Source organism: Eutrigla gurnardus (genome assembly GCF_963514095.1).
Source record: "Eutrigla gurnardus genome assembly, chromosome: 2".
NCBI classification, from domain to species: Eukaryota; Metazoa; Chordata; class Actinopteri; order Perciformes; family Triglidae; genus Eutrigla; species Eutrigla gurnardus.
This window is the reverse complement of record NC_139916.1, coordinates 16,363,739-16,378,155: the sequence shown is the minus strand read 5'-3', so window position 1 is coordinate 16,378,155 and position 14,417 is coordinate 16,363,739. Positions and strand designations below refer to the sequence as shown.

Genomic DNA, 14,417 nt, shown 5'->3' with positions numbered 1-14,417 from the left:
ATGGACGGACTAAACGGACAATTTGAAGATATCACCTTGTGTCCTAGGAAATGGTACATTTTTCACTATTTGTTTTTGCATTTAATAGACATAACTAATAAAGTATAGCTGAAAAATTAATCAAATATCTTTCATTCTGAGAGATATCATATCAAGTGAAGTTAAGCTTGAAATAAGGGGAAAAGCTAGCCTGGCTCTGTCCAAAAGTAACACTTCTACCAGCACATTCTTGTTTGTTTAAAAACCAAAGTATAAAAACGACACTTCTGTCATTGTATGAGTTTCCTCTGGTCTCCTGGATGATTACTGAGCTTTAATGGCGTTGGTAGGCAGATTTTGTTACCTCTGCACATAGCCGGGCTAGCCGTTTCACATCTTTATGCTAAGTTAAGCTAGCTGCTGGCTTTAGACTTACATCTACTGTACAGACCTGGGACGATCTTTTCTTCTCACTCTTGTCAAGAAAATTATGCGTATTTAAGTCTAATTTTTATCTTAAAGGAAGAATTCAACAAACAACCTTAATTGCACTGGATCAGCACATTAATTTGTTTCAAACTGAGGCTGGAGGACACGAGCAGCGGCCCTATTTGTCAGCGTCATGTTTGGTCTCTTTGTCTCATCAGCCGTCGGCGCAGTCAAATGTTTTTTCAGGGAATGAGTGTGATGTTTGTTGTGTGTTGGGACGGGGGTTTGAAGGGAAGCAGTGAAGGCGTCTTTGTTAGCCACACATAAGATACTAGTGTTTGGCTTGCTTGTTATTGGTGTGAAAAGGCAGTCTGTTTAGGCAAGTGTGTGTGTGTGTGTGTCTTTTAGTAGGAGGTTCATTTACTGGAGGCTGTTTTGATGGAGTCTGTGCACATGCATGGCCTCATGGTGCTATTGAGACTTGAAAGAAAATGAGAAATGTTTGAACAATTTCTGAAAATTAAATTTTTTTTCCAGTTAATATAAATAGTCACTTTGCATTAGTAATTCTCTTTTTGTTTATCCTTTTGTATACACTCTCACACACACACACGCACACTGTCCTCCGCTTCATGCCAGCAGCTAATGAAGGAGGGTTACAGACAGACAGCAGGCAGACAGACAGCGAGACGGACAGACGGATGGACAGACGGAGGCGTGCACAGATGAAACAAAGAGAGACGGGGGAATAGATGAGAGAACGCCGTTGTGGACAAAAAAAATCAGAGAAAAGCACCGAGACGATTTGATTTTTTATTTTGTGATGACTAGGTCTTGTGTCCTGTTATAGAGAAACCTTTCACGATGCAGGAGACTGATGTCAAAGCTGTAAATGTTTGTTGGAGCTGACCAGAATTGGTTCTTAATATGGGCTGGGTGAGTGTGGTTTAGGATGGTAGAACAAAGAGAAGAAGGACGGGCTGCAGTTACTATCCCCACCCCAATACCACCGCGTCTGCCCACTTATAGACAAAGACAACAAGACACGTGATCCATGCTTTTATCTTAAGACCTGCAATTCTTCATTCAGCAAACAGTGGGCTGGTTTTCCGGTTTAGTTTCACCTTTTTTCAACAAGTGACGGTATGTAAGATGATGGGAGAATAACGAGCATCGCATCAGAATCAGAGAAATGACTGACGTGCTATGATTGATCCTTTTGCAGTGAGCAGTACGGAGCCATTATAGCTTTTAGGCATCAGTAACTCAAGGGCACTTTGCCTTGGGCTCTGCAGATGCACCACAAGCCACACTGCAGCCACTAAGTCACCACAGCAGCACACTGGCCTGTCTGTGATAAAGATGGTATCAGCAGGTTGTTGTGTGTTTGGCTGATCTTCTCCCTCAGGGAAGGAAACATTGTAACAACACCTTAAAGATGAGCTTTGATGGAAAAGGGGAGCTGTTTACACTGAAAGGAAGATCTACAGGGACAGACACATCAGACAGACAAAGAGGAAATTGGTCAGGAAAAAAAAAAAGCGTGAGTAATGCTGATGCCTGTTGCCATGGTGATTGGGGTCAATGAATGGTTGCCATGGAGCTCACTACTTGGAATTCTGGGAAGGGGATATTTTGATGTGTGTGTGTGTGTCTGCACTTGTGGGTGGAGGATGATGAAAGCGTGTATACATTATAAATGAGACTGTTGGAGTCTCTCTGTGTACTTACAGTAATAACAAGACTTTTGCCCCGGTCCATCTCCTGTTTCTGAGAATTAAAATGCATGACACAATGTGTAACTTTTACATAAACCTTTAAAATACAAAAAGACGATTGAGATAGAATTGTAAAAGTTGAAACTTTGACCCCGTATTAGAAGGACCAGAAATTAACCTTTTGTTTGTTCTTGCGTGTGATAGAGGTGGTTAGACCTTACAGAAACTGTCCTTTCAGCCACTAATGGCTTTACATTTTTGATCCTAAAAGAATAACATCTGTTTAGATTTGTTTATTGCTCACTGCCGTTCATCGTCTTTGAGGCATGAAAGTGTTGTTTTAGATATTTGTTCCAGCTGTCAGCAAAGCATTGTTCACACGACGGCAAGAGCAAGAGATTCATCTTTGTTGAGGAGAAAGTTAATCAAAATGTGTGAATGGCGCTAAATTGGGCAAAAATCAATGATTTACATACAGTTGTGTCTCGCGTCTTTGGAGCTTTCTGATGAAAGCCATATATTAAATAGGTTTTTGGTCAGTCTCTGTGTGTGTGTGTTGTTGTCATAATCTGCATCTGATTTATTTGTTTATTTTTGTTGACTGTGTGTGTGTGTGTGTGTGTGTGTGTGTGTGTGTGTGTGTGTGTGTGTGTGTAGACTGCATAAGAGACAGTGGATTTGCTCTCCACCCACCTGATGTCAGTTGAAAATGAGGTCGTTGCCCATCACAGGCTGATTTGCTGAATCAGCTCGCAAAAAATGTAAAATAAACATGTGGGAATTACACGAGGAACTGTTGACTGCCTTTATGATCGTAAAGTACAGTATGCTTGTATTCAGTAAACAAAACGCACATCTGTCACACAAATGCACACGCAGGAATTTTAGGTCAGAGGCTCAGATTATGCAGCACCACAGGAGAGGTTGATGGTGAATTAAGATTTATCCAGGGTACACATGTTCAGGCACACTATGCAGCGATGCCCCGTTACATCAGATGAGACGCTGCATTTTGACTTTCAGTTCTTAAGTCGATGTTTTCCCGTCATAGTGTATTTACTGTTGCCCCTATGTGACAAACTTGTTAATATCTTGCATCAACAAAATCAAATTTGGTTTCCTGGAGACGCATAATGTCTAACTGACGTGTATCATGCCATTTCCAGTGAGCATCTTTGTTAAAGCCTAGTTGCATGTGAGTATGTTAGGTCTGGGTTGCCTGGTATCTGACGACTCCGCTGTCCCTCCGGATGCTCATCTGAATGTGATGCCACGTGACACATCGGGTCTGTAAGACATGGGGGGGGCCCTGATGTGTCTCTGGGCTGGAGCCATGCAGTGTGTGTGTGTGTGTGTGTGTGTGTGTGTGTGTGTGTGTGTGTGTGTGTGTCTTGCTCTCGTGTGAAGGGATGCAAGAGTACACACACAGCATGAGGGACAAGAATAGACTGTACGCTAGCGTAGATGCTTGTTGGGCCTGATGGGAGTCAGTTTCCCCTCCCCCGCCCTCTCTATGATGTCAGACTGTGTACAGTATGCCTCCCCCTCCCCTCCTGACTGGGCTGCATCATCATCATCATCATCATCAGTGGAGCAGCTTTGGGGTGTTCCTCCAGCATTTACACACACTGATCACCACTGGCAACAAGCGTCACTGACATCAGGTTTTTGAAACATATCGTCTTACTCGCTGCCTTGCCGTCTTCATGCGGCCATTGTGTTTTGCAGCGTTACCCATAATCCTCCTTGTGAGTCAGTCATTCTCCATTTCTCTTTAATCTCATCACGCTCCGGTGCACTTTTAATTATGGACACGCATTAGTAGCTGAGATATGGAACATTGTAAGGGGAATTAAAAAGGACAAATAAGGACAAACATACACTGACAAGCTCACTTTGGTGTTTAACCTTGCCAGAGCTGACAACCTCCTTAGTGTATTGATTTTTCAGGCTCAGAATTCCCACTGCACAAACATGCATGATTAAAAAATTGGAGAACAAAAAAAACACTCCACGCGTTCCAACCGTCGAGTACCAAAATCATCATATCTTTCGAGGCACGTACTGAACTTCTGAAATCTGGGATCAATAGGCCATTGGCTGCCTCAGTGTCAAATGTCATCCGTGCATCCTCATCATCAGATGTCAGTCACTGCTTACTGCCCGAGACACGACACGCTCGTAATGAGCTTATCCTCCAGATTGAACAGCTGTCTGACATTGAATGTGTTGGGTTCACGGTGACTTAATGGAGAACATGATGACGCTGCTGGGAGTGGAGCTTGGATGCGGGAGTGTCGTATTTCTAATTGACATGCAGCTAAAGAGCAGCAACTATTAGCCAGCGCTGATGGATTACACTGCATGCCTTTACAACAGTATTCAAGTGCAACAAATTACTCCGACTGCTTAATGAAAGGTCTCTCAACTCTGATTTCCAGCTCTTTTTAAAATCACAGAAAGCTGCGTGGACCACACAGAGCTGGCCTGCTGTGTCATGTTGTGGGAGAGAACGCGTCTGTATAAACAGCATCTAAGTGCAGGACAGACGCAAGTCAAGAATTAGCTGAATATTTCCAAAGAATTCTGGGAATGTTGTTCTCTAGAGCAGGTGCAAAGCTGCAGATTGACATCCCCCCCCACAGCTGAGGACGCCCCCTTAAACAGAAACGGAGTCGCACTCTTTATAACATCAACTAGCTGAGCAGGTTGCTTAACTGTTTACGTGTTCCTCCTCCGACTCTGCACAGCATCTGTGCTATAAAGTATAAGGTCAGCTGGGTGGGGTTGAGATTGTACGATGAGGTCATCGTCTCCCAGAGTTTTGGTCGTTACGGACGACTTGTTCCAGCACATGCAGGGCGTGACGCTGATCTTTGACCCAATAAGCTCCAGCTGATCATGAGGTCTAGAGACAAATAGAGAAATCAGTTTTTATTCATTTATTTGAGGAGACGTTTGGGTTACTTTCTCCTCATATTTAGTGTAGAAACACATACATAACAACCTGGAGAACTTTACTGCATTGTTGTTATTGTTTATTAAATTTGAAGTTGCTGGTACCCAATATGAATGATGTGTTGCTGTAGCCTATTTCAACAGCTCACATTATGGATCCTTAAGCAGCCAGTCTGTATGCATCTGCATGATGTCATTCATTGATTTTGCAGCTCAGCCTTGGCCACTAATCTTTCAGAGTGATGCCTTTGTCGATCCAGTCATTAATGCTCGAGTCCAGGAGACTGATGCGTGGCGTCTGATTGAAGATACATTTTCACTCGGGGTGAAATACAGGATGCTGTTTGAATGCACGGACCTGCAGTACAATATACTTATCCGCTGTCAGTTTAGTCCTTTTTACTTCCTTTTTCCAACCATGCTTTCATCCCTCGTCCCTTTTTGTTCATCCTTTGCATCATTTGTCTGGTTTTTAAGATGTTGCAGACATTGTTATATTAGTCAGTGTGAAATTCTTACATACCACTAATCCAAACTTCTCAAAACAAGAGTTGGCATCGTGTTCTGTACTGTAATGCTTTTCAGCTTAACGTGTGGTTCCTCTTCTCAGTCTGTGTTGTTTGTACAAAGTCTAAGCATATAAGCGAAGAGCAGATCTGATTTAACTGTGCGGCTTCTTCTCTCTGCAGGGCTGGCATCGACGATGTGGAGACAGACGTGGTGGAGATCGAAGCAAAGCTCGACAAGGTAGAGATGTCATTTCTGTAGACTGTGCCGCTCGTTAACGTGTCAAATCTGAGTGTGTAGCATGTTGCCTTCAACTGGTGTTAAATGGTTGTTTCTTCCACCATGTTTCTAGCGAAGGTCGTGAACAAAGACATTATATTGCACATCGTGAGAACACTAAAAGAAGGGCACGCAATGAGAATCATCTATCTGTAAAAGTGTTTCTCTTTTCAAATGTTATATCTGTCTTTCTTTCTGTCACTCTCTTATTGCTCTCTGTTATCTAAATGTCAAGGCTATTTAAACCAGGAAACACTGCAGACATTACCTATTATATTTAATTAGTTCATGCACTGCTAGATAACACACACACACACACACACACACACACACACTGAGCAAACACTGATTAATGTCACTGGGGCAGGTTTATATTCTGTAGTATGAGAGCAGCCCTCTGTTAGAGCAGCATGTGATGTCTTTGTTTGTCCTGCTTATACAATAACAATACAGCAATGGCTGTATTTTACTGCTGGTAAAATATGAAATAAAGCTAGCTTCTTTTTCACAAGGGGGTATTCATACATATATAACATGTCCGGAGTCATGCAACGTTTCATGTCTATGTTCTACATAGTAATAGCAGAATGTTTTATGGATTAGCTGCACTCACCTTAAAAAAACCAGGACCAAAAATAGCAGTATAGATAGTTAAAGGCAAATGGGAAGTAATGTCTTAGTTGCATCATTGTCAATGATATTACTTAAAAGGCTTAAAGGATGTAAGACCAGCAAGTGATGGCTAACCGTCTCCAGATAAACCCTCTTAAGATAATCTAATAGACGTGTTACTCAGAGAGCATTTAGAGGATGACATAGTTAATGTAGTTAAGTGGTGACGGCACCTTCTTTCCTCCTCTATTGTCCTGTGATTTGTTTCGTGGGTTTTTTTATTTACTCTCGCACTCGTGTCAAAAACAGTATGCGTCTTTGCATCAATAATATTGAGGTCTCTAACAAGTATAAACTTAAACTTTATTTATTTATATAGCGCCTTTCATACAAAATTGCAAAACAAGGTGATTAACAACGCAATTAAAATACAACAATATAGGAAAATAAAGCCAAAAATGAAAATAAATTTAAAAAAATACTACAACTACTACTACTACTACTGCTACTAATAATAATAATAAATAAATAAAACAAATAAAAATGAATTAAGAGAACACTAAACTGAAAAGCTAAGGTTTAAGGTTCTTTTTAAAGGTGTTGATAGATTGAGATGCCCTCAGCTCTTCTGGTAGGCTGTTCCAGAGGCGAGGACCATAGACACCTCATTGTGTGCAGTCCATCCTGTGCAGGCTGTAGATATATATATATATATATATATATATATATATATATATATATATATATATATATATAGAATAGTTTCATCTCCTAAATTAGCAAACCAACAGGTGACACCTTGACACTTCAATCAAATGTCCTACCCCACCCTGTCACACACAAAAACATGCCTATCCACGGATAACTCCTCCCCCCCCCCACAATGGGTCAGGAGCCTCCGTTAAACGTTGAGCTCTGTTTGAACCCCTTTGAAAGACGACCCCTGTCAGGGGGGGTTTCCATCAGGGAGATTTGTTCCGTTTAACAGGGGTCCTCACACTGCTGCGTGAGGATGCTCTGGAGCTGCCAGAGGACATTCTGGCAACAATGAAGTCTCTTAGGGGAAGACGTTTATGAGGTTGATCATAGCTGAACTAGCCTGCAGTCGCGTTGATCATTGTCACGCTTTCAAGCCCTGCTAGCAAGATGTAGCTCTTTTTTTTAGTATTTTTATAATATCACAAACCGCAGCTATGAAATCTGTCACTACTCGGTAAGTGTGTCGGTCAACCAAGAGGGCGAGGTCTCTTATGTGGTAACAGATGTGGCATTTTGACTCTGAGTGGACCCCCCTGGTCCTTCCCACCCATTTATCAACGATTCCCGACACATATACTGTGCCTTTAACAGCTGTGCTCAAACGCTGGAGGCTTTGTACGACACATGATTCCCTTATTTCGGCCAATTTGTTAACAAATATGCTGTCAGACCAGCCTGGGAGCGGCAGCAGGGCCGGAATCACGCCGCCTTGATTCATAACGCCGTCAGTCACTTACACTGTGAGATCCACACTGCTCGTTGCAGCAATGCTAACATGTATCTTTCACAACTCTTATTTCTTTAAGTCATGTTGTCGGATCGGGCAACTCTCATCTCTGGTGTGTCAGCTACCCAGAGAACCACAGTCCCACGGCGACAACCTTGGGAACTCGTGCACCAAATGTGATAATTTGAGGTTTTACTGCACCCCGTCTTCTGCATCCCGTAGTAAACGCAGCTGCATCGGTGTGGTGGTAATGACAGTGTACTACACAGTAGCTTATCATATGACCCGTAAAGTGGGGAAGCACAGCGGTTAACGGTTCATGTGGCGTTTTAAACAGTACATACCATCACTGACAACTGTCTGCACCTGGTTATATATTATTATACATTAATATGTTCACGGTTACTTCTTCACTTCAAAATCACTACTTTATATTATATATATACCATATTTATTTAACTGCCTAAATTCTCAGACTGAAATATCTCAACTATTAGCATGAGGTTGACTTTTGTGGCGTTATGGAATTTCTCAACAATATTGTATGCAGGGATGGTCATGAAATGTTATACAGTCATGGCTCCCACATGATGAATGCCACTGACTTTGGTGATCTTCTGACTTTTCCTCTAGCGCCACCACAAGGCTGAAATGTCTCAATAACTATAATCTTAACTTCTCATCCAGCACTATCATGTGCAGAGTTATTAAGACAGCGATATCAACATTTATTGCTTTATATATATATATATATATATATATATATATATATATATATATATATATATATTTCCATCAGTTATGGTGCAAAACGTTTTTGCTTGAATTTATTTGTTGCTGGTGAATAAAGGAAAGAGTCATTTTGGACACAGCTGTAGTCAGAGTTTTTGGTCTGCTGTCGTAATGATAGAAGGTATTGTCAATATTATAATGCTACATGCCCCCATTCACTTTATTAATTTTTTTAATTTGCAGACTGCTATATAAATATTATGTTTTCAATTAGATCTGAGATAGTCTGTCTTCAATAATGCCTGTACCGGCCTTGATGAGGATTATTAAAATGTGGGCGTCCTCTTGGATTCTTCATATGACCTCTAATAATTTTTTTTTATCTACACCGCTGCTGTATTTATTAATATCCTAGCATGGCACTGTGTATAAACATGTGACTTGTGTTGCGTATTTAAAGTGTTTAATGTGTCTCCGTCCCCACTAGCTGGTGAAGCTGTGCAGCGGGATGATCGAGGCCGGGAGGGCCTACGTCAGCGCCAACAAGCTCTTTGTCAACGGCATCAAGGACCTCTCCCAGCAGTGCAAGAAAGAGGAGGTGATATCGGTGAGCGTCTTTCAAACTGACCTCAAATCTGCACGTTGGCCGAGGAGCAGAAACAGTATTGCCCAGACATGGAGTCATCGGGCTGTTTTTAACGTGACAGATGTGACCACGTGCAGACAGATGTTTATGCTGATGGTTTACATGGCTGGAAGCAGAGACATCGGAAACCTGCTTTATATTTTTCTTCCAGGAAAACATTTGGACTGGATTTCCTGTCAGTATACGTGTGTCACCCTGGTAGCTTTGGGTGGAGTAGAGATGGGATCATTTAGACTCTAACCATTCAATGTTAAGCTAGTTGTAGTTTTTTTAATGGATTTAATATAATTTATTATGAGTTATGAAGTTAATGTTCATATGGAAAACGGTGTGCTTACATTATTTGTGTGTGTGTCGTCAAAAATTGCAGGAATGCCTTGAAAAGTGTGGGGAGAGCCTCCAGGAGATTGTCAACTACCACATGGTAAGACACACGCATGCACACTGGTGTTAGAGTTGTTTCAACACGCCCAGGTCCTCTTGGCATGTCTTCCAGTCATCCAGTCCCTCCTGGTTCCAGTGTTGCAACACACACACACACACACGCACGCACACACACACACACACACACACACACACACACACACACACACACACACACACACAATTTAACTGTGACCTCACTCTGATGGTGAATCTGTCCACACAGTCCACATGTGTGTGTCTGATTCAAACCACATGCTTTGGCAGACTATAATGCAAAAATATTCACACACATCCAGGTTTTATTCATATGACTCTCCTCATGACTAAGTGTGATTAAGAAATGTGTTTTCTGGGAATCTGGGAACTCTGAAGTAAATTCTAAGGAGAAATGGTGTCATTGTAGTTGGAAGTCGTACACGTTCACAGTAACACGCACGGGTGTCCTGTGACCGCATTGTATTACCTTCATGATGAGGCACTATGTGAAAGTTTGGGGTTTTGTCTACCTGTCCATGCCTGCATGTGTGTGTGTGTGTGTGTGTGTGTGTGTGTGTGTGTGTGTGTGTGTGTGTATTGTACTCGCAAATGTCACTTCCAAACACCAGCTCTAACACAATAATGGTTTGCAATAGAGATTAAAATAAGATTGTCATTGTTAGCCCATCAGTCTCTGCAAGTATTTAAAATCCCATCGTGGAAGTTTAAAAGGTTTTCAACCCATTGAATCCAATGTATTTGTGTTTCACTTGAAAACCCCAAATTTAAAATGTGTCAACAAACTCAGCAAAAAGGTGAAAGTAGGACTTGTACCTGTGAAACATGGAACATGAGGGAGAGAAGGAACGTGAGCGGGGGGAAAGTGAAGGCTGCTGGGCAAATACCAATATTATATCAATATCTTCATACGAGAATATTGTCTTAGATTTTCGATATTGTAACATGGCTTAAGTGTTGTTTTTTCTTGGTTTTAAAGGGATGCCTTTCAGTAAAGTATTTGCAATATCGATATTGAGGTATTTGGTCCACAGTATTGATTTTCTTCATATCGCCCAGCCGTAGGAAACAACAATCAACAGTCGCTACAAATAAAAGTTTACATTAGTTAAAAATGATTTTGTGTCCTGGCATCACTTGGTCTCATAAATCTCATATTTCTGCTGAAGTTTGAAATGAAAAGCTCTTATATAGGACTTCATCACTCAGACCTGCATGTTTTCTAACAGAGACCATCAATAGTTAAACTTTCTAAAGGTTGTATGGCTGTGTCCGTGTCACTCTGCCGGACTGTGACCACTGCAGACTACGGCTGATACGGGTTTAAGACAGATGCTTATCAGAGACTCTTATCTTCCCCTGTTCACCTCTATATAGTGGGATTTGACCTCGTCAGAGACTCTTATCTTCTCCTTGTTCCTTTTAGAATGACATTGCTCTGCTTCTGCTACATTATCTAAATGCACTCTTGTGCTACAATACTGTCTGTTACATTTGACTAAAAACAAATCAAACAAATTCAAGCACTGCCCTCAAGGTATAGTGTATCAGGTGGTTAGATAGAGCAGCACGTCCCAAGCATTGAATACGTTAAAAAAAAGTTGATTCTCATATATTACTCTTGAACTGTCTTCTTTCCTTCACTGACACTATTTCACTCCATTAAGGTCAATTCTGTTAAACCCCAACTGATTTAGGAAATGCCGCTTTTGGCTACTGGCTGTTTTTTGTTTTTTTTATCACCACCTGTTCCTCTTCCTCGGTCCCTCCATCACCTCTCCATCCATCCTCCTTGTACCATCAAGGTAGACATAGTGAATGGAAATGTGTCTATATTCGACCACCCTTCTCTGCTCTCCTCAGACACAAAACAAGACATTCAACAGCAAAATAATTCCCTCCCATAAAGCAGAAGAATAGTAATTGTGTGTACTTTCAAACATATATCATACCTACCCTTGATATTAACAGATAGAGGATGATATAACAGTGGGCTTGGACAGATTTGTGGACAACTTACCCTGCTGTGGTGTAATATTTCCTGCATCATCAAAACGCTGCTGGATTTCTCCTCCAGAAATAGATACAGGAGAGATGGCTGATGGGACTTCTGCAGTAGCACTAGTGCTGGACTGACATGCTGTTGGTTGGGTTGGTTCATCCACAAATCCAGAGCAGGTTTTGGGTGGAACGTTCGTATTAGTTTACATGTGGGTTCAAAGTCAATCAGATGGAACTGATTTAGATTTTTTTGGGGGGAGATTTAATGATGTCCTGCGGAGCTGGTAGAGTTGTACCACCCTGGAAAGTACCAAACCTTCATTTTACACAGCACACATTTTTTTGTTTATATTTACATACTAGTTTACAAACCTGGAAACTGTTGCTCATGAAAGGATCAGAAGGAGAAACAAATAGTTGAAGGATCTTTGCTAATACAACACACTGGTTGAATGAGTTGTGGCCTGCTAAATTTAAACTATACCTCTTGTCTCCTAACCTTAATAATGTAATGTGTAATAGATGTGAACCGGGACTGCAATTACAAAGACATGTATAAAGGAGTGTCTGATGCCCGACTTTAAACTCAACCACACTGTGGCAAACATTTAAAAAGCCATTTAAAGAGGAGCAGCAGGTGATTTATATTCCAACAATGAGTGCATTGTACATTTGTGAACAACCGCCATCTAAAGCAAGAAACCAGACTATCAACCTCTGCAGGAAAGCTATATGGATGAATACACACACACACACACACACACACACACACACACACACACACACTCAGTCTGTAAGCCTCAATGTGTATGTTTATTGACTAGGGATTGCTATAGAAAGGTTAATCCACAAGGCTAGTGATTGCTGTATATATTGTATAAGCGGCCATGAAACAATCACAATCTAATCCAGTGCATGCATTCAATGAAGTATTCATGCTGTCCGTGATGCTCATGGACACAAATCAGTGAGACGTATTTTTCCTTAATTAAGATGGAAGGTTCGCTCAACAGTCAGCAACCATTCTGTGTTCATTATATTTTGGAGTGTGGTCAGAAGAAGATGAAATAGAGAAAAACCCTTGTCTAGATAGAGAAAATATTTGCTCACTATGCACAAAAAATAGTTGGGAGAGCTGAAGGACGAGTAGAAATCCCACAGGAAGAGTATTCTGGGATCCTAAAAATCTGTTGAGGCAGCAGCAGTGCTGAGTGAGTGATGGCCCTAGTGTGTATGCCCTCACCTCTTTCCTTTCTCCTCTGCCTCTATCTGCTACAATCATGTGGAAGGGCTAATATTGCCATCTTGTGGCGAGGCATAGCAACTACAGGTTTTCAGACATAATCCAGTCATCACGTTTACAGCCAGCGCTGTAGTTGAGCTGCACTGTAGCTTGTGTTATAATATGAAATGTTTCACACATCTTCTCTTTGCACAGATATTGTTCGACCAGGCTCAGAGGTCAATTAAGCAGCAGCTTCACACCTTCATTAAAGAGTGAGTACAAGTTTATGCATCATGAATAAAGACTAGTGTTGTGATGAACATGGACATCTTGGCGCATGAAGTGACTGTTTCAATTTCCCCCTTCCTAAAAATGCCCAGTAATAACACAAACCATGCATTTCAAATGAAATACCTACATGATTTTAAGTGAATCCCTTTGCCTCTGTTTTACCGCACCTCCTTCAGGGATGTGCGTAAGTTCAAGGACACCAAGAAGCAGTTTGACCGGGTGCGTGAGGACATGGAGCTGGCCCAGGTGAAGAACGCCCAGGCACCCAGGAACAAGGTGCACGAGGCTGAAGAGGCCACACAGGCCCTCATCCTCAGTCGCAAAGCCTTCAGGCACCTGGCACTAGACTACGTACTACAGGTGACACAGATGCACACACACACACACTCCAGATTGTATCACTGGTGCTGTCCAGTTGGTGGCGCTGACACTGAACAGTCAATACTCATCAATGCAGAGAAGAAAATCTACATTTTCCTTTTTGTTTCAGATTAATGTGCTTCAGGCCAGGAAGAAGTTTGAAATCCTGGATGCAGTGAGTAGCACTGATATATATATATATCCTCTACTGTCTGATTGTTTTGTTTTCTGATGTTTTGTCTATATGTGTCAATGAAAAATGTAATGCGTGGCGTGCAACGGATAAGTAGCCATCATTGTCTCCATGTGTCGCCTGCAGATGCTGTCCTTCATGCGCGCCCAGTACACGCTGTTCCAGCAAGGCTTTCACATCTTGGATGAGATTGACCCCTACATGAAAAAACTGGCTGCACAGGTGAGACTACCAGCATAATTCCAAAATCACACACAGACTGGAAATACATTTGCAGATTACCACAACTTGTTTTTGTTACTGTATTTACTTGGTGTCCCTGATGAGCAGCAGCTCTATTGGCAAACAACAAGCATACTGGAATGATCAGAGCAGTCTGGTTTTCATTAACATTTTCATTGTCTAGTATCTGTTGGAGTCTTGTGTGTGCTTGTAGAGTATTGTTTTCTTTATTAGATGCTTTGAAATGTCTTTATAAGTTTATAAGTTTATAAGGGTTTGTTTAGTAATAGGAAAGTGAAATATCAAGCAAAACAATCAAAAACATCTTTATCTGTATTGTAAAAAAGTATAATGTCTTC

The 14,417-nt window shown here is 41.4% G+C and overlaps 1 protein-coding gene across 2 annotated transcripts in view; it reads left to right on the top strand.

The window, feature by feature from the left end:
• Positions 1 to 14,417, top strand: part of LOC311020521 (arf-GAP with coiled-coil, ANK repeat and PH domain-containing protein 3-like) — a 54,764-nt gene that overhangs the window by 23,397 nt on the left and 16,950 nt on the right. For both annotated transcript variants that reach the window (XM_084020591.1, XM_084020590.1), the window contains exons 2-8: positions 5,774 to 5,831; positions 9,188 to 9,307; positions 9,717 to 9,770; positions 13,206 to 13,264; positions 13,460 to 13,643; positions 13,774 to 13,818; positions 13,963 to 14,058. In XM_084020591.1, the coding sequence (XP_083876717.1) occupies positions 5,774 to 5,831; positions 9,188 to 9,307; positions 9,717 to 9,770; positions 13,206 to 13,264; positions 13,460 to 13,643; positions 13,774 to 13,818; positions 13,963 to 14,058 (616 nt within the window). The remainder of the gene's footprint in view (positions 1 to 5,773; positions 5,832 to 9,187; positions 9,308 to 9,716; positions 9,771 to 13,205; positions 13,265 to 13,459; positions 13,644 to 13,773; positions 13,819 to 13,962; positions 14,059 to 14,417) is intronic.